The 23,583-nt window shown below is 46.3% G+C and overlaps 2 protein-coding genes across 2 annotated transcripts; one reads left to right on the top strand and one right to left on the bottom strand.

Annotated features, from left to right (window-relative positions):
- Positions 1–1,861: 1,861 nt before the first annotated feature.
- Positions 1,862–7,869, bottom strand: msmp1 (microseminoprotein, prostate associated 1). Its single transcript, XM_038996106.1, has 4 exons — positions 7,750–7,869; positions 3,240–3,642; positions 2,828–2,936; positions 1,862–2,427 (listed from the first exon to the last, which is right to left on the bottom strand). The coding sequence occupies exons 2-4, from the start codon at positions 3,361–3,363 to the stop codon at positions 2,253–2,255; spliced, it is 408 nt and encodes a 135-aa protein (XP_038852034.1). The 5' UTR covers positions 3,364–3,642; positions 7,750–7,869; the 3' UTR covers positions 1,862–2,252.
- Positions 6,919–23,321, top strand: LOC120049735 (phosphatidylinositol 3-kinase catalytic subunit type 3). The gene is made up of 25 exons (XM_038996105.1): positions 6,919–7,340; positions 8,354–8,542; positions 8,839–8,982; positions 9,224–9,353; positions 10,384–10,470; positions 12,671–12,769; positions 12,884–12,955; positions 13,141–13,245; positions 13,336–13,428; positions 13,798–13,983; positions 15,117–15,256; positions 15,484–15,562; positions 15,644–15,711; positions 15,867–15,972; positions 16,172–16,288; positions 16,453–16,584; positions 16,872–17,000; positions 17,260–17,329; positions 17,418–17,482; positions 17,811–17,895; positions 18,030–18,104; positions 18,310–18,478; positions 18,606–18,696; positions 18,827–18,952; positions 23,078–23,321. The coding sequence occupies exons 1-25, from the start codon at positions 7,276–7,278 to the stop codon at positions 23,090–23,092; spliced, it is 2,637 nt and encodes an 878-aa protein (XP_038852033.1). The 5' UTR covers positions 6,919–7,275; the 3' UTR covers positions 23,093–23,321.
- Positions 23,322–23,583: the final 262 nt, after the last annotated feature.

The following is a 23,583-nucleotide window of genomic DNA, read 5'->3' as shown; positions in this document are numbered from 1 at the left end:
ACCATGAATTCTGCTCTGTATTAGATCATTCTACAGGAGAATGTCAGGCCATCCGTCCGCGAGCTGAAGCACAGCTGGGTCATGCAGCAAGAAAATTATCCAAAACACAAGCAAGTCAGAATGGCTGAAAAGAAACAAATGTAAATGTTTTTGAATGGCCTAGTCAAAGTCCAGACCTAAACCCGATTGAGAGGTTGTGGCAGCACCTGAAATGAGCAGTTCATGCTCGAAAACCCTCATGTTTCTGAGTTAAAGCAGTTCTGCATGGAAGAGTAGGCCAAAATTCTTCCACAGTGATGTGAAACTGATAAATAACTACAGGAAGTGTTTGGTTGCAGTCATTGCAGCTAAAGGTGGCTCAACCAGTTATTGTGTAATTTAATATTCATACTTTTTTAAAACCTTTTATTTAACTAGGCAAGTCAGTTAAGAACAAATTCTTATTTACAATGACGGCCTACTTGTAAATCCCTCCCCTAACCCGAACGACGCTGGGCCAATTGTGCGCTGCCCTCCACTAATCAGTTGGTGTTTAAGGGAACAGTTACTTTTTCACACAGGGGTATTGGGTGTTGCATAACTTTGTTTTATAAAGTAAATTAAATAATGATCAAAATGTTGTGATTTGTTCACTCAGATTCCTTTTATCTAATATTAGGTTTTGGTTGAAGATATGCAAACATTCAGTGTCGAAAAAATACACCAACAATAGAGAAAATCAGAAAGGGGCAAATACTTCTTCACGACACTGTATAGGGGATAGGATGCCATTTGGGACAGAGCCCTCCACTCTCGTCTCCCTGTCCTCGGTTTATAATTATTGAGTAGCCTGCCCTGCTAGAGTCTGTCTGCTTTTTGTTTATTATCTGGCTTAGCAGAGAGGGTTTGAGTACTTGACTAGAATGACCATTGTTCTTACAGATGACTGAGGATGCTGCTCATGTTCTGGGAGTCACAGTGCCATCACAATAAGATGGTTTCCCAGACACAGATTAAGTCTAGTCTTGGTCTAAGAAGGACTTTCAATAAAGACTAGGTTAAATCTGTATGGGAATCCGTCCATAGGAGTAGCTTCTCAACCCTCTGAGTCCTTCTGCCTGTACAGCCTAACTATACTTCAGACACTTCTATAACAACCTAAACTAACTATAACATGTTCAACTTGTACACAGTGAACCTGCGATGGCGTCTGCACTTTGAGTTTGTCACGTCCCGAGAGCCCATGGAACCGCCCACCGTGCTGCAGAACCAATCAGAGGTCACTGTGTGGACGGGGGCGGAGCATGTTGACGTGGATACGTTCAGTTGGAACCTGCCTATCAAAGTGATCCCCACCAATCCCGCCCTGACGTCCTACGTCTCCCAATTTACAGGGACCAACAGCATCAACATTTGAGCGTGAGGACTGGAGGGTTATATTTGCATGAATGGTGATGTAATGCAAGCATCAATTTATTGGTGTTTTAACATATTTTGCAGTATGTCCTATGTTTTGGGGATTTCCCTCACTTTAAAAAAAAATATATATTTTTTATATATAGCTTAAAGATGACAATGATGACCAATGTAAAATGCTACCGTCTGTCTGTGGGGTCATTTACATTTCTCTATATTTTTATCCCTTCATTCAAAACCCCCCAAAATACAGTCCATTGATTTGTCACTCCATTTTTTTGTATTTCATATTCAAGAGCTTTGTGCTCTACAGTTGTATTCTATTGTATTTTTTCATTGTGAACGAAAGACTGTTCAACGATGTGAATCATGAATTAAAAAGTGGATTTCGAGTTTGCCGTGAAGAGACTGCTTTTAACACACAAATCAACAAAAGTTTCACTGAATGAGAATTTTATTTAGAGGATAACTGAATATAACTGCAATACAGAACAAATACGACAAGAATTGTTATATATTACTATAAGAGTTGATATTTACAGTAGAGCATTACAGGGTGCCATAAATGTGGGATTACATTATGTGGGCTCACCTCTGCATTCCAACGGAGTATAATTTTCTGCTTATGGTACAGTATATTGTAATATTCATGAGGTTTAAATGTTAACAAATTACGGGTCTGCAACATGTGAGAATGGAGCGTTTGAAGTACACAGACAGACGGGTGGAGGGAGGTGATCGTTCGACTTCAGTGGAGGCTTGTGCCACTTTAAATGTAATGGCTGGAATTAAATGAGCTCGTTCTTCGATTTCTCCCTCCACCAGCCTCCACTGTCCGACTGTGATTCTATCCCCGTCTACTCCGCTAGCTGCAAGTAGTGTTCCAGTGAGCCGTGGCTGGGGTCTAGGTTGTTTCCATTCCCAGGTCTGCAGGGCAGCCGGGGGTCAGCGCTCTGAACGAGGGTCATCTTACAGGTCAGAGTGTCCACCCGAACCTCGCACCACCCTGGGAAGTCCACCGGGTGATGCACCCTGTACGGAGAGAGAGAGGGGTTGTTGAGCTGGTAGTCTAAACATTTTCAATGGCTTGCTTTACATATATGCTTTCTCTGAAAGCATGATGATGACAATATGAATATCCTGAAGTAACAACGCCACATAGATCATGTAGAACAGCTCTAAGCATTTCCGAGCCTGGGGAATATAATTCCTTGCATTTATTTTCAAATCAAAAACCATAATTATCAGATATTTAGAGAATAAAAAGCGAAATTCCCTTACAAGGACCTCTGCGCCTGGATACAATTTTCATGGCTGTATTGCATTGCAAGCTTCTCCCAGTCATGGCAATCACGTTCCTATTCCCACCGCTGCAAATCTAAATACAACAACCCAGAAAGGCACATTGATCACAGGTGCGTAGTGTACTCACGTCTCGCAGCAGCCGACGCCGACAGGGTGCAAACAGGTACACTGCAGACAGCCGTCCTCCATCCAGGACTCCCCTAGAGAGTAGTGTCTCCCCTCGTACACACACAGCGCTAGGGTAGAGAGAGACACCACCAAAGGTGTTACCCCAATCATACATAAACCAAGCTTCATTTATCCACAAAACTTCAATTTATAAATCACAACTTTACCATAAACAAGTAATTTAGTACCAAAAGCAGTCTTCCTGGGCTTGGAAGTGTTGACGATGGACTTTCATTTAAGAAGAACAAACCTGAATTATACCCTGAATCACTGGGTAATAAAAATCTACTCTGAACTTGAAATCCATTCAACAGGCCCAATGCCTTCAGATTAACGCTATACACCCTATCCCAGAGCATGGCTTTGCTTACCTTTGGAGTTGAAGTGGCACTGCATAGGAGCCGCAAGGCAGGTGGTCCAGAGCAGTGTCCCAGCCAGGAAGGTCAGTGGCCAGTTTCTCCCAACAATGGAGTCCATCATCACCATGTTCTTCATGTTCTAGTTCTCGTGTTATAGTTCTAGATCTAGTTCTCAGAGTTTTCTGATTCCTATCATCCACCTCAATTTATACCCCAACATCTTTACGACCGCAGCGTACAGGGTGGAGGTGGGGTTAGTTAGCTCCATCACGAGGACCGACCAGGGTCGACGCAGGGGTGTGGGGCATGTGGGGTGTCACAGGGTTGGGTTTGGGGGGGCAAGGGGAAAAGTCTGTGTCTTGGCACCGCCTTGGCAATCTGGAGATCAGCACCTCTTCGCTCCAGTGGGCATGACCTCGAAAATGATAGAAACACTGACACATCCTAAAATGACTAAGACTTGGAAGCTAAGAGAGAGGTGAGAGGAAGGAGGGAAGTGAGAAAGAGGAGAGGGAGAGAGAGATAGAAAGGAGAGAGGAAGGGGAGGCCTGTGGAGAACCAGTAACAGAGAGAGGAATAAATGGCTAACATGATTTACAGTGGGGCAAAAAAGTATTTAGTCAGCCACCAATTGTGCAAGTTCTCCCACTTAAAAAGATGAGAGAGGCCTGGAATTTTCATCATAGGTACACTTCAACTATGACAGACAAAATGAGAAATAAAAATCCAGAAAATCACATTGTAGGATTTGTAATGAATTTATTTGCAAATTATGGTGGAAAATAAGTATTTGGTCAATAACAAAAGTTTATCTCAATACTTTGTTATATACCCTCTGTTGGCAATGACAGAGGTCAAACGTTTTCTGTAAGTCTTCACAAGGTTTACACACACTGTTGCTGGTATTTTGGCCCATTCCTCCATGCAGATCTCCTCTAGAGCAGTGATGTTTTGGGGCTGTTGCTGGGCAACACGGACTTTCAACTCCCTCCAAAGATTTTCTATGGGGTTGAGATCTGGAGACTGGCTAGGCCACTCCAGGACCTTGAAATGCTTCTTACGAAGCCACTCCTTCATTGCCCGGGCGGTGTGTTTGGGATCATTGTCATGCTGAAAGACCCAGCCACGTTTCATCTTCAATGCCCTTGCTGATGGTAGGCTTTGTTACTTTGGTCCCAGCTCTCTGCAGGGCATTCACTAGGTCCCCCCGTGTGGTTGTGGGATTTTTGCTCACAGTTCTTGTGATCATTTTGACCCCACGGGGTGAGATCTTGCGTGGAGCCCCAGATCGAGGGAGATTATCAGTGGTCTTGTATGTCTTCCATTTCCTAATAATTGCTCCCACAGTTGATTTCTTCAAACCAAGCTGCTTACCTATTGCAGATTCAGTCTTCCCAGCCTGGTGCAGGTCTACAATTTTGTTTCTGGTGTCCTTTGACAGCTCTTTGGTCTTGGCCATAGTGGAGTTTGGAGTGTGACTGTTTGAGGTTGTGGACAGGTGTCTTTTATACTGATAACAAGTTCAAACAGGTGCCATTAATACAGGTAACGAGTGGAGGACAGAGGAGCCTCTTAAAGAAGAAGTTACAGGTCTGTGAGAGCCAGAAATCTTGCTTGTTTGTAGGTGACCAAATACTTATTTTCCACCATAATTTGCAAATAAATTCATTAAAAATCCTACAATGTGATTTTCTGGATTTTTTTTCTCATTTTGTCTGTCATAGTTGAAGTGTACCTATGATGAAAATTACAGGCCTCTCTCATCTTTTTAAGTGGGAGAACTTGCACAATTGGTGGCTGACTAAATACTTTTTTGCCCCACTGTAACTCCATTGATTAAAATCCGAACTCTTTCTGTATTCATTCACATAAGATTTTCCTATTGGGATTGAAGTGAAATATCTTCATTACTATCTTACTAAGGATTCCACCTGAGGAAAAAAGTACCAGTGAGTGACTAGCTGTGTTACCTTTTACTACCAGATGTGTTACTATGTGGTTACTAAGACGTTCTTACGTGCAAACACAGATGCATACTGCAGATGAAGTCAGCGGGCCTACTGCCTCCACTGACCCCAGTCTACCTCATTTGGATGAGCTCATGTGTATGATGTCATGGCGTGCAGCCGTGTCTCCAATCTGTGACCTCATGCGGGCCCTGTCCAACAGCAGTCAGTCAGTCTGCAAGGCAGGTGGCAGGTATGCATTTGTAGGCTTTTATACAACCAGTCTTCAATTTAGGATGAAATGTGTCATGATTTTAGGGTGACAGCCTGGTCTCTGGAATGTCAAATGGAAAAGGATGGAGATTCTCTCACTCTCATGTCACCAATTAACTGCTCGTCCATGAAGACACTAATGGGTGTGACACAAATTCCTTTGTTTTAAGAGGGTTTTCCTACTCAGCACCACTTCAAATGGCGTCAATCAAAGGGTGGGAATCCGTCAGCATCTGTCATCGTCTTATTGTATAGGACCCTTAGGTTCTGGGAGGGGAGAATATTTAGTGCTGTACTTTTGAGCAGGCAGAGCCATATAGGCCCTGCTCAAACGTAGTGCACTATATAGGGAATAGGGTGCCATTTGGGACTCACCCATAATGTGCACAGGTTACTGAGGTGACAAGGTCCCAGAGTCGAGGCATGTTCCTCCTCAGACTGTGACAAGTCAAGCTGTGGAGCTGGATACAGGGGCAACTTTGTCATACACACACACACTGAGTCACACCAATACAGGACCAGAGCACGTCAGGGCCCTGCTGTCAGCAGCACCCATAGCTGACGAGGGAGAACTATCAACACCCGCCAGACTTCTGTGGGGGTAGGAGGGAACACGGGCGTAAAACACAAATTGTGAGGCCCGCGGGGTCCATTGTGAAAAACATGTTCCCTCATCACAGGTTTTTCTCTATGATCTCTGTTTGTCTGCAGATTGACAGCAAAAGTGGAAGGAGATGAGCTCAGGGAGCGTTAACTTGCTACCTCAGATAGAACAACTCTACCTGGCCAAATCCCAAACAAACCCTCCCTTTCTAGGGTTTGACTCTCTCCACAAGAGAGACTGAGCTGACTCAAACATACAATTTAGTCATTTAGCAGACTCTCTTATGCAGAGTAACTTACAGGAGCAATTACGGTTAGGTGCCTTGCTCAAGGGCACATCACCAGATTTTTCACCTAGTCGGCTCAGGGATTTGAACCAGCGACCTTTCGGTTACCGGCCCAACACTCTTAAACCTGCTGCCATCACCCCAACACAAGACAATAACCCCACAAGACTGCCCCATGGAGATGTGGAGAGCAAGGGATGCAGTTTAATTTAAACACTGTGCTAGTATGATGGCATGGCATGTGATCCAACCCGAAGACCAACGAACAGGGTCACGTATACACAATTCAAAGTAAAACATTTAATTTGCAAATAGATGTGTTGCAAATCTATAATGGAACTCAAATCCCATACATCCTAGGCCATCATTGAAAATAAGAATTTGTTCTTAACTGACTTGCCTAGTTAAATAAAGGTTAAAAAAAATTTAAAAAAATAATAATTAAATAAATGTACTTCTGTTGACTATCCCTTTAAGATTACATGGTAAACCCCGCCTCCAATGTTCCCATCCAGGAAGTAAGTGAACTATCAGACCAGCTAAATCCACATTTGAAAACAACGATTGGCAACACACCCGCTCATTGACAGTGACTTAGAGATTGATTAAGTTTTCCTGATATCAGCTTCAGACTGTTGTGCTCACAAAAAAACATAATCAAGTCCGAAAATAAATGTGTCGCTATAATGTCATTATCGTGAATCGAAGCGATAAAAGTTGACATTTCGATCGGACTGATGGTCTGTAAACTGACTGTATTTCAGCATTTTTGCAAGCCAACTAGAGAAACTATTGTTTGTGCGCTACCAAGGGGATTTTTGCACTCAGGCCTTCCAAGCTAGCCCACGGTCAGGAAAGGCTAGCTAGCTACAATCCAATTTGCCTCTGCGAATTTATGAGTAACGTTCGCTAGCTTTTTACTTGTATGTGTTAAATAAGATGGACACAGACAAGTTTAACTATGTCTACAGTTGTGACTTGGACATTAATGTTCAACTGAAAATGTAAGTATTTCCATACTGTACAAGTAGCAAGTTAACTATCTAGTTCGCTCCTTAAATGTTTTGCATGCTCTTTTAGGTTTTAGGCTGGGTCTCAGAAGAACGTTGACATCTGCTGTAAAAAGGGCTCTATAAATACATGTGATTGATTGATGTCAACAATAAACAATGTCAGTCTACAGCTGGCTACCTAGGTCTTATTATACCTCAGTGACCTAGCTAGCCTACTTATGTCTATAACTGCGTACTGTTAAATGATAGCATGTTGACATCAATTACAATGCACCTCGAGTCTCTAATGTTGTCTACTACCACTTTACATGCATGAAAAATGATTGCAACATTTGTCCCAAAAGTATCCCGTTACATTACTAGCTACCTAGCTGACGTTAGTTGTTTGTCTTCTATTTACCTTAGCGAGCATGGCAACACCATGACTCAACCGGTATAACGGCTCCATAACGTGCCCAGTGAGGGCTCTTATTTGGGAACACGGAAAATCCGCTTTTTGTTGACATCATGCACATTCCAACCGCTCATCTACCTCGCGCTCCTCTCGTGACGTCACTTAACGAGCTAGGCTCGGCTGTGGTGGCCCGTAAATAACGTTCATAATTCTCAACAAACCGTGCAGTGTAGTGTTTCCCGTTAGGCCGTTACACACTGGAATAATAGGGTGATGCGTTTTGTCACAATTTGTCAGGGGACTGTTAACGTTGTCTCAACAAAGCAGAATGTACAAAGATATGTTCCGGGATATGACCTGTCATTTAGCCTAGTGGCAATACAACTAATTTAGCCAAATGTGAACACACTTGCAGGTGATCATAGATCTGTGGACCTCCCGAGTGTTGATCTACACTCTTTTGTCTAGATTTTAGAACTTTGGCTGAGCAGAGTGGCTAAGAATACTGCTTCTGAAAGGGAAGGATGACAAGTGACCGTGGTGGTGTTAAACTACTTCCCTCTGTCTGTCTCACATGATCTCCCGCCTGTACCCCCCCTCCCCCCTACAGAGGCAGTTTGGAGGGCAAGCGGGAGCAGAAGAGCTACAAGGCCCTGCTGCAGGATCCAATGTTGCGGTTCTCTGGCCTCTACCAGGAGAACTGCTCAGACCTCTATGTTACCTGTCAGGTGTTCGCAGAGGGCAAGCCCCTGGCGCTGCCCGTGCGCACCTCCTACAAGGCCTTCAGTACACGCTGGAAGTGAGTGACACCCAGGCTGTGTCCCAAATCCTATTCCTTACATAGTGCACTAGTTTTGACCAGGTTGGTGCACAATATAGGGAATAGGGTGCCATTTGGAACGCAACCGTAATCAACTCTTTGACCTGGTTGGTCTTTGTATCTCACATTGTAGTCCCATCTCACTATAATATATACAAAATAATATAGTCCTTGTGAACTGTTCTGTAAACTTTCTCTCCCTCTCTTCCTGTCTCTCCTCCCTATCACCTCTCTCTCGCTCTCTCTCTCCCCCCTTCCTCTTCCCCCTTCCCCAGCTGGAATGAGTGGCTGAAGCTGCCAGTGAAGTACCCAGACCTGCCCCAGAGTGCCCAGGTGGCCCTTACTGTGTGGGATGTGTACGGACCGGGCCGAGCCACCCCTGTGGGGGGAACCACCGTCACCCTCTTCGGCAAATATGGGTGAGTCCAAGTCCATCTCAGCAAATATATGTCCATATACTGTATATTACTGTACTATGGAAGGGAATTGGAATTTCAGTATACTTTCTGAATTGAAATGGAATTGACCCCAACCCTAGCTGACTGTACATGGAAGAAGTATGTGGCTATTATTGGGGTGGGGGACAACTCCGAAAGCCAACCAGAACATTGACTGATGCCATCTCCCGTCCCCTCTCCATCTCCCCTTCTTCTCTCTCAGGATGTTCCGGCAGGGCATGCATGATCTGAAGGTGTGGCCGGGGGTGGAGGGGGACGGAGGGGAGCCCACCAGCACCCCAGGGAGGACCAGCAGCAGTCTGGCAGAGGACCAGATGGGGCGACTGGCCAAGGTAAGCACAGGGTCCGGGGTCCCCTGGAGTTTGGGGTTTGTTTGGGCTTGTGTGTTTGACGGCGGAGAGAGTGTGTGATGTACTCCTGTGAAAGGACCAGTCTAAATCACTGTCTATTCCAGGCCCCTGACCTGGAGTTTCTCAGTGATGTGAGTACTAGGGGTTGGAAGGAGGGGAGAGGGGGTTGGAATGCTGGATGTGTGTGTAGGCCTGTTTGTGTCTATTTCTTTGTTGGTGCACATATTAGGCCCTATAGCTACTTCTTGCTGAATTTGTGTGTGTGTGTGTGTGGCTTGTTAATGTTTGTTAGGAATATGGTGCGTCAAACACCCCTGCCATTTTACCAGAGAAACAACTAAGAAGCACCACCTTTGTATAATGCATATCATTAAAATCAGGGTTTCCTAAACTCGGTGCTCGGGAGCCCAAGAGGTGCATGCTTTGGGTTTTGCCGTAACACTACACAGCTTATTCAAATTATCAAAGCTTGATGATTAGTTGATTATTTGAATCAGCTGTGTAGTGCTAGGGCAAAAACCAAAACGTGCACCCCTTGGGGTCCTGTAGGACTGAGTTTTGGAAACCCCGATTTAAATCTTGCACTAATGTGTCATTAGCCTTTGGTGTGTTGGTTTTCATTTTGTAGTACTTTACTAAGAATTAGACCCACTGACCATTTTATCAAGCTGAAGTCAAAATAAAAGGGATTAATGGTGCCCCATGGGTGTGTTGACTGGCTGTAAATACTGGAAACTGTTTGTACCAAGTTCAGAGTGAACTCTAATAGCCCTGGCGAATGGTGTGCTTACTGTCACCCACACTGACTGAGCGGATTGGCTGCTGAGTGTGTGTTCAGTGCTTCCTTTGCACTGGATTGGCCACTGGCACCAAGCTGCGCTCTGATTGGCCGAGCTAGCTTTCTGCACATCTCTGCTCCACCTCTATTGCATCCTTTATTCCTAACCTCTCAATCTCTCCTCCTCTTTCTTTCCCTCCCTCCCTCCATCCCTCTTTCTTTCTCTCCTTCTAGCTGACCAAGGCCCACCGGCAGGGTCACATGGTGAAGGTAGACTGGTTGGACCGCCTGACCTTCAGAGAGATAGAGATGATCAACGAGGTGAGTTAGTAGAGGATCTGGGATCAGTTTTAAAATCGTTGACGCCTTATACTGTAAACCATACACACTTACAATCACCTGAACGTACGTACATATCCCAACCGGATGCCATGGATTACAGGCAACATCTGCATCGAGCTAAAGGCTAGAGCTGCCGCTTTCAAGGAGTGGGAGACTAATCCGGACGCTTATAAGAAATCCTGCTATGCCCTCAGACGAACCATCAAACAAGCAAAGCGTCAATACAGGATTAAGATTGAATCCTACTACACCGGCTCTGACGCTCGTCGGATGTGGCAGGGTTTGAAAACTATTACAGACTACAAAAGGGAAACCCAGACACGAGCTTCCCAGTGATGCGATCCTACCAGACGAGCTAAATGCCTTTTATGCTCGCTTCGAAGCAAGCAACACTTAAGCATGCACGAGAGCACCAGCTGTTCTGGATGACTGTGTGATAACGCTATCGGTAGCAGAAGTGAACAAAACCTTTAAACAGGTCAACATTCACAAAGCCGCTGGGCCAGACAGATTACCAAGAGGTGTACTCAAAGCATGCGCGGACCAACTGTCAAGTGTCTTCACTGACATTTTCAACCTCTCCCTGATGGAGTCTATAATGCCTATATGTTTCAAGCAGACCACCGTAGTCCCTGTGCCCAAAGAAGCGAAGGTAACCTGCCCAAATGATTACCGCCCCGTAGCACTCACTTCAGTAGCCATGAAGTGCTTTGAAAGGCTGCTTATGGCTCACATCAACAGCATCCTCCCGGACACCCTAGACCCACTCCAATTCGCATACCGCCTCAACAGATCCACAGATGACGTAATCTCAATCGCACTCCACACTGCCCTTTCCCACCTGGACAAAAGGAACACCTATGTGAGAATGCTGTTCATTGACTACAGCTCAGCATTCAACACCATAGTGCCAACGAAGCTCATCACTAAGCTAAAGACTCTGGGACTAAACACCTCCCTCTGCAACTGAATCCTGGAATTCCTGACGGGCCGCCCCCAGATGGTAAGAGTAGGCAACATGTCTGCCACGTTGATCCTTAACACTGGGGCCCCTCAGGGGTGCGTACTTAGTCCCCTCCTGTACTCCCTGTTCACCCACGACTGCGTGGCCAAATACGACCCCAACAACATCATTAAGTTTGCTGACGACACAACGGTGGTAGGCTTGAGAGGTCAGAGAACTGGCAGTGTGGTGCCAGGACAACAACCTCTCCCGCAATGTGAGCAAGACAAAGGAGCTGATCGTGGACTACAGGAAAAGGCGGGCCGAACAGGCCCCCATTAACATCGAACTATCATGGTCCAAACATGCCAAGACAGTCGTGAAGAGGGCACGACAAAACCTTTTCCCGCTCAGGAGACTGAAAGGATTTGTCATGGGTCCCCAGATCCTCAAAAGGTTCTACAGCTGCACCATCGAGAGCATCCTGACCGGTGGCATTACCGCCTGATATGGCAACTGCTCGGCATCTGATCGTAAGGCGCTACAGAGGGTAGTGCATACGGCCCAGTACATCACTGGGGCCAAGCTGCCTTCCATCCAGGACCTATATAATAGGTGGTGTCAGGGAAAGCCCATCAAATTGTCAGAGACTCCAGTCACCCAAGTCATAGACTGTTTTCTCTGCGACCGCACGGCAAGCTGTACCAGAGCACCAAGTCTAGGACCAAAAGGCTCCTCAACAGCTTCTACCCCCAAGCCATAAGACTGCTGAACATTTAATAAAATCGCCCCCCGGACTATTTACATTGACCCCCCCCCTTTTGTACACTGCTGCTACACGCTGTTTATTATCTATGCATAGTCACTTCACCCCTACCTACATGTACAAATGACCTCAACTAACCTGTACCCCTGTATATAGCCTTGTTATTCTTATTGTGTACTTTTTATTATTCTTTTTTACTTTAGTCTATTTGGTAAATATTTTCTTAACTTCTTCTTGAACTGCACTGTTGGTTAAGGGCTTGTAAGTAAGCATTTCACAGTAAGGTCTACACCTGTTGTATTCGGCGCATGTGACAAATAAAGTTTGATTTGAATAGCCTCATCACAGATGCTTTATGTGTGACACATAACATTACGTACTTTATATGTGAAGGCCATCACTCATTTCTGCCCGAGACCTCTTCTTTTATCTAAAGTCAGTCAGCCTCTTATGTTTGTGTGTTCCCACAGAGTGAGAAGCGTAGCTCCAACTTCATGTATCTTATGGTGGAGTTTCCTCGTGTCAAAACTGGAGAAAAGCCAGAGTACAGTATTGTCTATTATGAGAAGGTAGGTATATATGTATGGCTGTGACATTGAGCTGTTGTCATAATTCTGAAAGGGATTGATTGGTCGATTGCCGTGGTGATGTGGTAGCTGACTGACTAACTCCTCCCCCTCCAGGATGGAGATGATGCCTCACCAGTGCTCACCAGCGCTGACATCGTTAAAGTCCCCGACCCTCAGATGTGCATGGTAACACACACACACACACACACACACACACACACACACACACACACACACACACACACACACACACACACACACACACAGGGTTAGAATGGAGATTTGTTTTATTTTCAACATATCAATATTGACGTATATGTATTGAGTTTAATGTATTAATCATGTATAATGTCCCTCTGCCCCTGCCATAGGAGAACCTTGTGGAGAGCAAGCACCATAAATTGGCCCGTAGCCTTCGGAGTGGCCCGTCAGACCACGACCTGAAGCCTAACGCTGCCACACGAGATCAGCTCAACGTTAGTACCATTAGTCAACCACAACTGTATGTGTGTCTGTGTGTGATTTTAGCAGTGGACTCAATCTTGTGTGTATGTCTCTCTCTACAGGTCATAGTGAATTACCCTCCGACCAAGCAGCTGAGCTCAGAGGAACAGGACCTGGTGTGGAAGTTCCGTTACTACCTCACCACTCAGGAGAAGGTGTGCGTCCTGCTAAGTTTGAAGTCCTTTTATGGTTGTCCTTTTTAGTCCATTTATTTGTGATTTAAAGTATGTAGATGCACAGTATGTGCATTTTTATAGCAGAATACATTTCCCTACAAAATGGAAACAAAGTTGAACAGTATCTAGGGCCCATAGTGTTCCTGACCTTGTAACCTGACTAGGGAAGAATCCTAGATTAGCATTGTCCCAGTATAACTGGGGCCCTGAGTTTTTCTTGGTTAAGTCACAGGGTCAGGAAAAACCCAGAGCCCTATGTTCACCAAAACAACACTCAAATACACTCCATGAGTGTTGACACTTGCCTAAGCTGATTACCTAAGAGCCCCTCTTCCCTCTCCCCTCCAGGCACTGACTAAGTTCCTAAAGTGTGTGAACTGGGCGCTGCCCGGGGAGGCTAAGCAGGCCCTGGAGCTGCTGGGGAAGTGGAGGCCCATGGATGTAGAGGACTCCCTAGAGCTGCTCTCCTCCCAGTTCACCAACCCCACCGTACGACGCTACGCTGTGACCAGGTTGCAGCAGGCCGACGACGAGGTAGGTGGAGGGGGCGGTGGAGAGAGAGTGTGTGTTGGGTTGTGTGTGAGTAGAGAGAGGGAGGGAGGGAGGGAGGGGGAGTGACACAGCAGAGCCATGTACACTACTGTTCAAAAGTTTGGTGTCACTTAGAAATGTCCTTATTATTAAAGAAAAACACATTTTTCTGTCCATTAAAATAACATCAAATTGATCAGAAAAACAGTGTAGACATCGTTAATGCAAACACCCGTCTCAACGTCAACAGTGAAGAGGCAACTCCGGGATGCGGGCCTTCTAGGCAGAGTTCCTCTGTCCAGTGTCTGTGTTCTTTTGCCCATATTCATCTTTTTTTTTTATTGGCCAGTCTGAGATATGGCTTTTTCTTTGCAACTTTGCCTAGAAAGCAAGCATCCCAGAGTCACCTCTTCACTGTTGACGTTGAGACTGGTGTTTCGCGGGTGCTATTTAATGAAGCTGCCAGTTGAGGACTTGTGAGGCGTCTATTTCTCAAACTAGACACTCTAATGTACTTGTCCTCTTGCTCAGTTGTGCACCGGGGCCTCCCACTCTTTCTATTCTGGTTAGAGACAGTTTGCACTGTTCTGTGAAGGGAATAGTACACAGTGTTGTACGAGATCGTCAGTTTCTTGGCAATTTCTCACATGGAAGAGCCTTCATTTCTCAGAACAAGAATACACTGACAAGTTTCAGAAGAAAGTTCTTTGTTTCTGGTCATTTTGAGCCTGTAATCGAACCCACAAATGCTGATACTCCAGATACTCAACTAGTCTAAAGAAGGCCAGTTTTATTGCTTCTTTAGTCAGAACAACAGTTTTCAGCTGTGCTAACATAAAATTATAATCTTGGATTAGCTAACACAACGTGCCATTGGAACACAGGAGTGATCTATGTAGATATTCCATTGAAAATCAGCTGTTTCCAGCTACAAAAGTAATTTACAACATTAACAATGTCTACACTGTTTTTCTGATCAATTTGATGTTATTTTAATGGACAAAAAATTTGCTATTCTTTCAAAAACAAGGACATTTCTAAGTGACCCCAAACTTTTGAATGTGTGTGTGTGTACACGTACACGCACACACACACAGACACACACACATCTACGTATCGCTCTCCCTGTGCTCCAGGATCTGCTGATGTACCTTCTCCAGCTGGTCCAGGCTCTGAAATATGAGAACTTCAACGACATCCAGTGTGGGCTGGAGCCAGGAGGCAAGCGGGACAGCCAGGGCCTGGCAGAGAGCTCCACCCTGGGGGACCTAGACAGGTTAGAGGGGGGTCAAGGTGGAGGGTTGAAAGTTGTGACCGAATCAGGGAAAACTCTGACCCTAATTTATAGCCTAGGGCCCTGAGTTTATTCTGGTCAGGTAGTTGGCCGGTGTTGGACAGGGGGAAAAAACTCCTGGTCTCTAGAGATATGTCTGGTGTTGGTTGTCTGCTGTGCTATTTAACTGTGTTCTAACAGTGTAACAGGAACTGTCTGTATGTCTCCAGTTCCCAGATCTTGACTGCTCCAGCAGTGCCCTCACCTGTCCCGAATGGAAAGGAAGGAGCGGACAGTGAGAATCCCGAGGTAAAAAGTGTACAGGAGAAAGGAAAGGACAGAAGTTTGTCTGACGAGAGAGGTAGTAATGTTTGTTCTGTGTTTCTACAGCAGGACCTGTGTACCTTCCTCATCTCCCGTGCCTGTAAGAACTCAACACTGGCCAACTACCTGTACTGGTGAGGATCAATTAGTGTGTGTGTGTGTGTGTGTGTGTGTGTGTGTGTGTGTGTGTGTGTGTGTGTGTGTGTGTGTGTGTGTGTGTGTGTGTGTGTGTGTGTGTGTGTGCATATATAAACACAAGTGTGTACTAAATCTGTGTGTGCTCCCTCAGGTATGTAATAGTGGAGTGTGAAGACCAGGACACCCAGCAGAGAGACCTAAAGACCCACAAGATGTACCTCAACGTCATTGGGAGGTTTAGCCAGGCGCTGCTCAAGGTTAGACTTTCTTACTTCATCCTTCCGTTAATTTACACTTTCAGGACTATGAATTTGCTTGTGCAGTGAACGATACAGCGCAGTATGTCGGGGGGGGGAAAACGCCAAACCAAGTATTTTTGCTTGGTAACCATGAGTATAACTAATTTCCCTTTCTTTCATTATCCTACTTTCTTCTCTGTACTCTCTCTCTCTCTAGGGTGATAAGAGTGTGAGGGTGATGCGGTCTCTCCTGGCGTCCCAACAGACGTTTGTGGACAGACTGGTGCAGCTGATGAAGGCCGTGCAGAGAGAGAGCGGCAACCGCAAGAAGAAGGTACGAGAGACCTATGACGCACTCGTACACTCCTCCCTGTGTCAGTCCGTTTTCTTCCGTTTTGGTGCACAAATGAACATGACCCGGGTCTTCCCTGCAACTGGTGTTTACGATTGCTGGTTGACACTGGCGCCCCCCCCCCCCCCCCCCCTCCTGTGTTTCAGACGGAGCGACTGCAGGCTCTGCTGGCGGACAATGAGAAAGTGAACCTGTGTGAGATTGACCCCATCCCGCTACCACTGGAACCCTCGGTCAGAATCCGAGGCATCGTACCAGACACCGCCACGCTATTCAAGGTGCACCCATCTCTCCATCTCCCTTCGCGGTCTATTCTTCCTTCTCAACGCTATCCTTCCTCTCCTCCTTCCATTCCTTCATCCTCCCTCTCGACTTATCCCTCTTATTTTCTTCTTCTTCCTCCTCCTTCATCCTCCCTTTCTCTCCCTCTTCTTTGGTTTTGTTATGTAGCAGTTATTCGGTAGTTTTTTTTATTTTTTATACACGTGCTGCTATGTTTGTATGCTAACGCGCCTTTACATACGTGTTCTTATCTCGCCGCTGTATATCTGTGCGTGTGTTATAGAGCGCCCTGATGCCAGCCAAGCTGATCTTCAAGGCGGAGGATGGGGCGATGTACCCTGTCATCTTCAAACACGGAGACGACCTGAGACAAGACCAGCTCATCCTACAGATCATCTCTCTCATGGACAAGGTCAGAAACTAGCATTATTGCCATGTCCTTATCGTAGAAACCTATTACTGTATTTATTATTGTAGACATGGTCTGAAACAAGCATATTGTTATCATGTTACCTTATTGCAAACTTGCTGTCAGTCGCTTTGGATAAAAGCGTCTGCTAAATGACTGACATGTAAATACACAGGCTGCTGTTTATATTTCAGCCTCGCCTAGAAGGTTCTAGAGAAGGTTAAGAGTTGGTGTATTGTGAATTATGTAAATTCTCTCTCAGTTGCTCAGGAAAGAGAACCTGGACCTGAAGTTGACACCTTACAAAGTGCTGGCCACAAGCACCAAGCATGGTGAGCACCACCGATGTAGCTATCGATAGAATACTGGGTCAGGACATGTGCGAAGTGACCTCTGACCTGTGTGTTGTCCTTCCTCCAGGGTTCATGCAGTTTGTCCAGTCAGTGCCTGTGGCTGAGGTCCTGGCCACTGAAGGAAACATCCAGGTAGGAATTTACTGTACCCATGGCTAAGAGACTGTTAGCATTATTTGCTATCTAAGGTGTTTGTCTAGCATCTTTGCTCTGTGCATGTCTGTGCAGACACGTCTTGTGATGTCTTCTCTGGCCTAACTTGTTTTAAGTGATCGTGTTATTATTATACTTTAAAAAAAATAAAAATGTAAATATTTTCTTAACTCTTATTTTTCTTAACTGCATTGCTGGTTAAGGGCTTGTAAGTAAGCATTTCATGGTACACCTGTTGTATTCGGCGCATGTGACAAATGCCATTTGGATTTGTGTAAGACTCCTCTCTCTTCCTGTGTCTCTCCAGAGTTTTTTCAGAAAACACGCCCCCAGTGAAAAGGGGCCCTATGGCATCAGCCCTGAGGTGATGGACACCTACGTCAAGAGCTGTGGTGAGTCTACTACCACTAACACCCTCCCACCTCACTGTCTCTGACCAATCCCTGGCCTTGGCGTGGGTTCATTTTAAAGTGTGTTTTGGGATGACACGTCTTTTTTGTCTTTCCTCTACTCTTTCCTGTTCCAGCTGGTTACTGTGTCATCACATACATCCTGGGTGTAGGGGACAGACACTTGGACAACCTGCTGCTCACAAAGACTGGTGAGTCTATAGGAATGATGTCATGTACCTCCAACACCCTATGGTTGGATTGCTACCATACATTGTCTCATCATTAGTCCTTTCCTTCAAATGCTGCTCCACTCTGTTCTACATGACAGGCTACACTTTGACAACTGCTGTTGTTAAAAGGGCTTCATGAATACATTTGATTGATTGAATACCTTTCCATCTTCCGTTTCTTCAGGAAAGTTGTTCCACATAGACTTTGGCTACATCCTGGGTCGTGACCCCAAGCCCCTGCCTCCTCCTATGAAGTTGAGTAAGGAGATGGTGGAGGGGATGGGCGGCATGCAGAGTGAACAGTACCAGGAGTTCAGGAAGCAGTGTTACACTGCCTTCCTACACCTCAGGAGGTAGGACACACACGCTGCGTTTACACCGGCAGCTCAATTCTGATCTTTTGCCACTAATTGGTCATTTATATCAGCTGTGATGAACCTTTTTAATTTCTCTTTCTTTCTCTCATCCCTCTCTCTTCAGGTACTCTAACCTCATCCTAAATCTGTTCTCTCTCATGGTGGACGCCAACATTCCCGACATCGCCCTGGAGCCTGACAAGACTGTTAAGAAGGTGTGTGTGTGTGTGTGTGTATTTCACTTCGCTATGTTGTGTATCGAATGGTTATGTGAATTGTAAGAGTCCCATTTTGAAGGAACTCCCCCAATCATTCACTGAATATTCTGTCTCCTCCCCCTCCCAGGTGCAGGACAAGTTCCGATTGGACCTGTCGGACGAGGAGGCGGTGCATTACATGCAGAGTCTGATTGATGAGAGTGTGGGAGCTCTGTTTGCTGCCGTGGTGGAGCAGATACACAAGTTTGCCCAGGTGTGTCTCTCAGCAGGGGTTTAGTGTGTGTGTGTCTCTCTCTCAGCAGGGGTTTAGTGTCTCTCTCTCTCTCAGCAGGGGTTTAGTGTCTCTCTCTCTCTCAGCAGGGGTTTAGTGTCTCTCTCTCTCTCTCAGCAGGGGTTTATTGTGTGTCTCTCTCTCTCAGCAGGGGTTTAGTGTGTGTCTCTCTCTCTCTCAGCTGGGGTTGTGTGTGTTTCTCTCTCTCAGCAGGGGTTGTGTGTGTATCTCTCTCTCAGCAGGGGTTGTGTGTGTTTCTCTCTCTCAGCAGGGGTTGTGTGTGTATCTCTCTCTCAGCAGGGGTTGTGTGTGTCTCTCTCTCTCTCGCAGCTTAGTGTGTCTCTCTCTGAGCAGGGGTTGTGTGTGTATCTCTCTCTCAGCAGGGGTTGTGTGTGTTTCTCTCTCTCAGCAGGGGTTGTGTGTGTCTCTCTCTCTCTCGCAGCTTAGTGTGTCTCTCTCTCAGCAGGGGTTGTGTGTGTTTCTCTCTCTCTCAGCTGGGGTTTTGTGTGTTTCTCTCTCTCAGCTGGGGTTGTGTGTATTTCTCTCTCTCTCAGCTGGGGTTGTGTGTGTGTATCTCTCTCTCAGCTGGGGTTGTGTGTGTATCTCTCTCTCAGCTGGGGTTGTGTGTGTTTCTCTCTCTCTCAGCTGGGGTTGTGTGTGTTTCTCTCTCTCTCAGCTGGGGTTGTGTGTGTTTCTCTCTCTCTCAGCAGGGGTTGTGTGTGTTTCTCTCTCTCTCAGCAGGGGTTGTGTGTGTTTCTCTCTCTCTCAGCAGGGGTTGTGTGTGTTTCTCTCTCTCTCAGCTGGGGTTGTGTGTGTTTCTCTCTCTCTCAGCTGGGGTTGTGTGTGTTTCTCTCTCTCTCAGCTGGGGTTGTGTGTGTTTCTCTCTCTCTCAGCTGGGGTTGTGTGTGTTTCTCTCTCTCTCAGCTGGGGTTGTGTGTGTTTCTCTCTCTCTCAGCTGGGGTTGTGTGTGTTTCTCTCTCTCTCAGCTGGGGTTGTGTGTGTTTCTCTCTCTCTCAGCTGGGGTTGTGTGTGTTTCTCTCTCTCTCAGCTGGGGTTGTGTGTGTTTCTCTCTCTCTCAGCTGGGGTTGTGTGTGTTTCTCTCTCTCTCAGCTGGGGTTGTGTGTGTTTCTCTCTCTCTCAGCAGGGGTTGTGTGTGTTTCTCTCTCTCTCAGCAGGGGTTGTGTGTGTTTCTCTCTCTCTCTCTCAGCTGGGGTTGTGTGTGTTTCTCTCTCTCTCTCTCAGCTGGGGTTGTGTGTGTTTCTCTCTCTCTCTCTCAGCTGGGGTTGTGTGTGTTTCTCTCTCTCTCTCTCTCTCTCAGCTGGGGTTGTGTGTGTTTCTCTCTCTCTCTCTCTCTCTCAGCTGGGGTTGTGTGTGTTTCTCTCTCTCTCTCTCTCTCTCAGCTGGGGTTGTGTGTGTTTCTCTCTCTCTCTCTCTCAGCTGGGGTTGTGTGTGTTTCTCTCTCTCTCTCTCAGCTGGGGTTGTGTGTGTTTCTCTCTCTCTCTCTCTCAGCTGGGGTTGTGTGTGTTTCTCTCTCTCTCTCTCTCAGCTGGGGTTGTGTGTGTTTCTCTCTCTCTCTCTCAGCTGGGGTTGTGTGTGTTTCTCTCTCTCTCTCTCAGCTGGGGTTGTGTGTGTTTCTCTCTCTCTCTCTCTCAGCTGGGGTTGTGTGTGTTTCTCTCTCTCTCTCTCTCAGCTGGGGTTGTGTGTGTTTCTCTCTCTCTCTCTCAGCTGGGGTTGTGTGTGTTTCTCTCTCTCTCTCTCAGCTGGGGTTGTGTGTGTTTCTCTCTCTCTTTCTCAGCTGGGGTTGTGTGTGTTTCTCTCTCTCTCTCTCAGCTGGGGTTGTGTGTGTTTCTCTCTCTCTCTCTCAGCTGGGGTTGTGTGTGTTTCTCTCTCTCTCAGCTGGGGTTGTGTGTGTTTCTCTCTCTCTCAGCAGGGGTTTAGTGTGTGTGTGTGTGTGTGTGTGTGTGTCTCTCAGCAGGGGTTTATTGAGTGTCTCTCTCTCGCAGCAGGGGTTTATTGAGTGTCTCTCTCTCGCAGCAGGGGTTTATTGAGTGTCTCTCTCTCGCAGCAGGGGTTTATTGAGTGTCTCTCTCTCGCAGCAGGGGTTTATTGAGTGTCTCTCTCTCGCAGCAGGGGTTTATTGAGTGTCTCTCTCTCGCAGCAGGGGTTTATTGAGTGTCTCTCTCTCGCAGCAGGGGTTTATTGAGTGTCTCTCTCTCGCAGCAGGGGTTTATTGAGTGTCTCTCTCTCGCAGCAGGGGTTTATTGAGTGTCTCTCTCTCTCTCAGCAGGGGTTTAGTGTGTGTGTCTCTCTCTCTCAGCAGGGGTTTAGTGTGTGTGTGTGTGTCTCTCTCTCTCAGCAGGGGTTGTGTGTGTCTCTCTCTCTCTTTCAGCAGAGGTTGTGTGTGTGTCTCTCTCTCTTTCAGCAGAGGTTGTGTGTGTGTCTCTCTCTCTCTTTCAGCAGGGGTTGTGTGTGTCTCTCTCAGCAGGGGTTTAGTGTGTGTGTCTCTCTCTCTCTCAGCAAGGGTTTAGTGTGTGTCTCTCTCTCAGGAGGGGTTGTCTCTCTCTCAGCAGGGGTTGTGTGTCTCTCTCTCTCTCAGCAGGGGTTTAGTGTGTGTGTCTCTCTCTCAGCAGGGGTTGTGTGTGTGTCTCTCTCTCAGCAGGGGTTTATTGTGTGTGTTTCTCTCTCTCAGCAGGGGTTTATTGTGTGTGTTTCTCTCTCTCAGCAGGGGTTTATTGTGTGTGTTTCTCTCTCTCAGCAGGGGTTTATTGTGTGTGTTTCTCTCAGCAGGGGTTTATTGAGTGTCTCTCTCGCAGCAGGGGTTTGTGTGTGTTTCTCTCTCTCTCAGCAGGGGTTTATTGTGTGTGTGTCTCTCTCTCTCAGCAGGGGTTTATTGTGTGTGTTTCTCTCTCTCTCAGCAGGGGTTTATTGTGTGTGTTTCTCTCTCTCTCAGCAGGGGTTTATTGTGTGTGTTTCTCTCTCTCAGCTGGGGTTGTGTGTGTTTCTCTCTCTCAGCAGGGGTTTATTGTGTGTGTGTCTCTCTCTCTCAGCAGGGGTTTAGTATGTGTATGTGTGTGTGTCTCACTCTCAGCAGGGGTTTAGTGTGTGTGTCTCTCTCTCAGCAGGGGTTTATTGAGTGTGTCTCTCTCAGCAGGGGTTTATTGAGTGTGTCTCTCTCAGCAGGGGTTTATTGAGTGTCTCTCTCTCGCAGCAGGGGTTTGAGTGTCTCTCTCTCGCAGCAGGGGTTTATTGAGTGTCTCTCTCTCGCAGCAGGGGTTTATTGAGTGTCTCTCTCTCGCAGCAGGGGTTTATTGAGTGTCTCTCTCTCGCAGCAGGAGTTTAGTGTGTGTGTCTCTCTCTCTCTCAGCAGGGGTTGTGTGTGTGTCTCTCTCTTTCAGCAGAGGTTGTGTGTGTGTCTCTCTCTTTCAGCAGAGGTTGTGTGTGTGTCTCTCTCTTTCAGCAGAGGTTGTGTGTGTGTCTCTCTCTCTCTTTCAGCAGAGGTTGTGTGTGTGTCTCTCTCTTTCAGCAGGGGTTGTGTGTGTCTCTCTCTCAGCAGGGGTTTAGTGTGTGTGTGTCTCTTTCTCTCAGCAGGGGTTTAGTGTGTGTGTGTGTCTCTCTCTCTCTCAGCAGGGGTTTAGTGTGTGTGTCTTTCTCAACAGGAGTTTAGTGGGTCTCTCTCATCGGGGGGGGGGGGTGACTGATTACTTGATATTTTGTGGACAGACTACGTAAACATAAATGGTACCGTAGATCTTTCATGATACAACAGGATGTGTGAGAACTAGCCGCGTTAGTTCTGGTGCTTTGGGCAAATCACAATTTCGCAGGTGTTGGCATCTTTAAAATTTCGGGAGGGGACATTTGGCCCATAGACTTGTAAAGAGAGAAAGTGGAGCTCTTTGTTCTCTCCTCTTAACACATATGGACCCAATTCTTCATCGAGCATCTGACCAATTAAGCGAGACTTTAGTTCTGGGTTAACCGAGATTACTGATTAACTGTAGGTAGCAGTGTTTATTTCTATAACGCTGTATTGGCAAAAGACTGAGTGTGTTGTAGATGTGCGAGGGTCATCTAACAGCGGTGTTCCGTCTCCCATCTCTCCTCCAGTACTGGCGCAGATGAGAAGGACCGAAAGATCATCTGAACGATGGATGGACAGGAGGGGTTGTATCCATAGTAACACCCGGTCCCCCGACCTTGTGTGTGTGAGAGATTGAGATTATTCAGCAGTGTCCTGGATGGATCGAGGCCAACCTCTACTGCAAAAACAAAACAATGACTGATGTGTTTTCATTTTGTATATATTATATATAGATATAAAACTAATGGACAAATAAAAACCATGTTGATACAGTACAACACTGGCGTTGTGTTTTCGTGCGTTTACACACTTCGCAAAAGAATCTGTTGGGACCTTTGTGTGGTACAATGGTTATTGTAGTAGGTCCAGTATCAACCGACGGAGGACTGGAGTATCATGGTCCGCTTTGTCTCCAGGGATGCCATGCAAATCTTTGACACTTATGATGGCTGGCGCTGTCCATTGAGCATCAACACACAATGGGATGGTTGTTATGATGGCAATGCTGTGGGGTGAGTTCATCCTGTGAGTC

Source organism: Salvelinus namaycush, chromosome 6, assembly GCF_016432855.1.
Source record: "Salvelinus namaycush isolate Seneca chromosome 6, SaNama_1.0, whole genome shotgun sequence".
Taxonomy (NCBI): Eukaryota; Metazoa; Chordata; class Actinopteri; order Salmoniformes; family Salmonidae; genus Salvelinus; species Salvelinus namaycush.
Note: the sequence above shows the minus strand (reverse complement) of the source record. Positions and strands in the feature narration are given on the sequence as shown.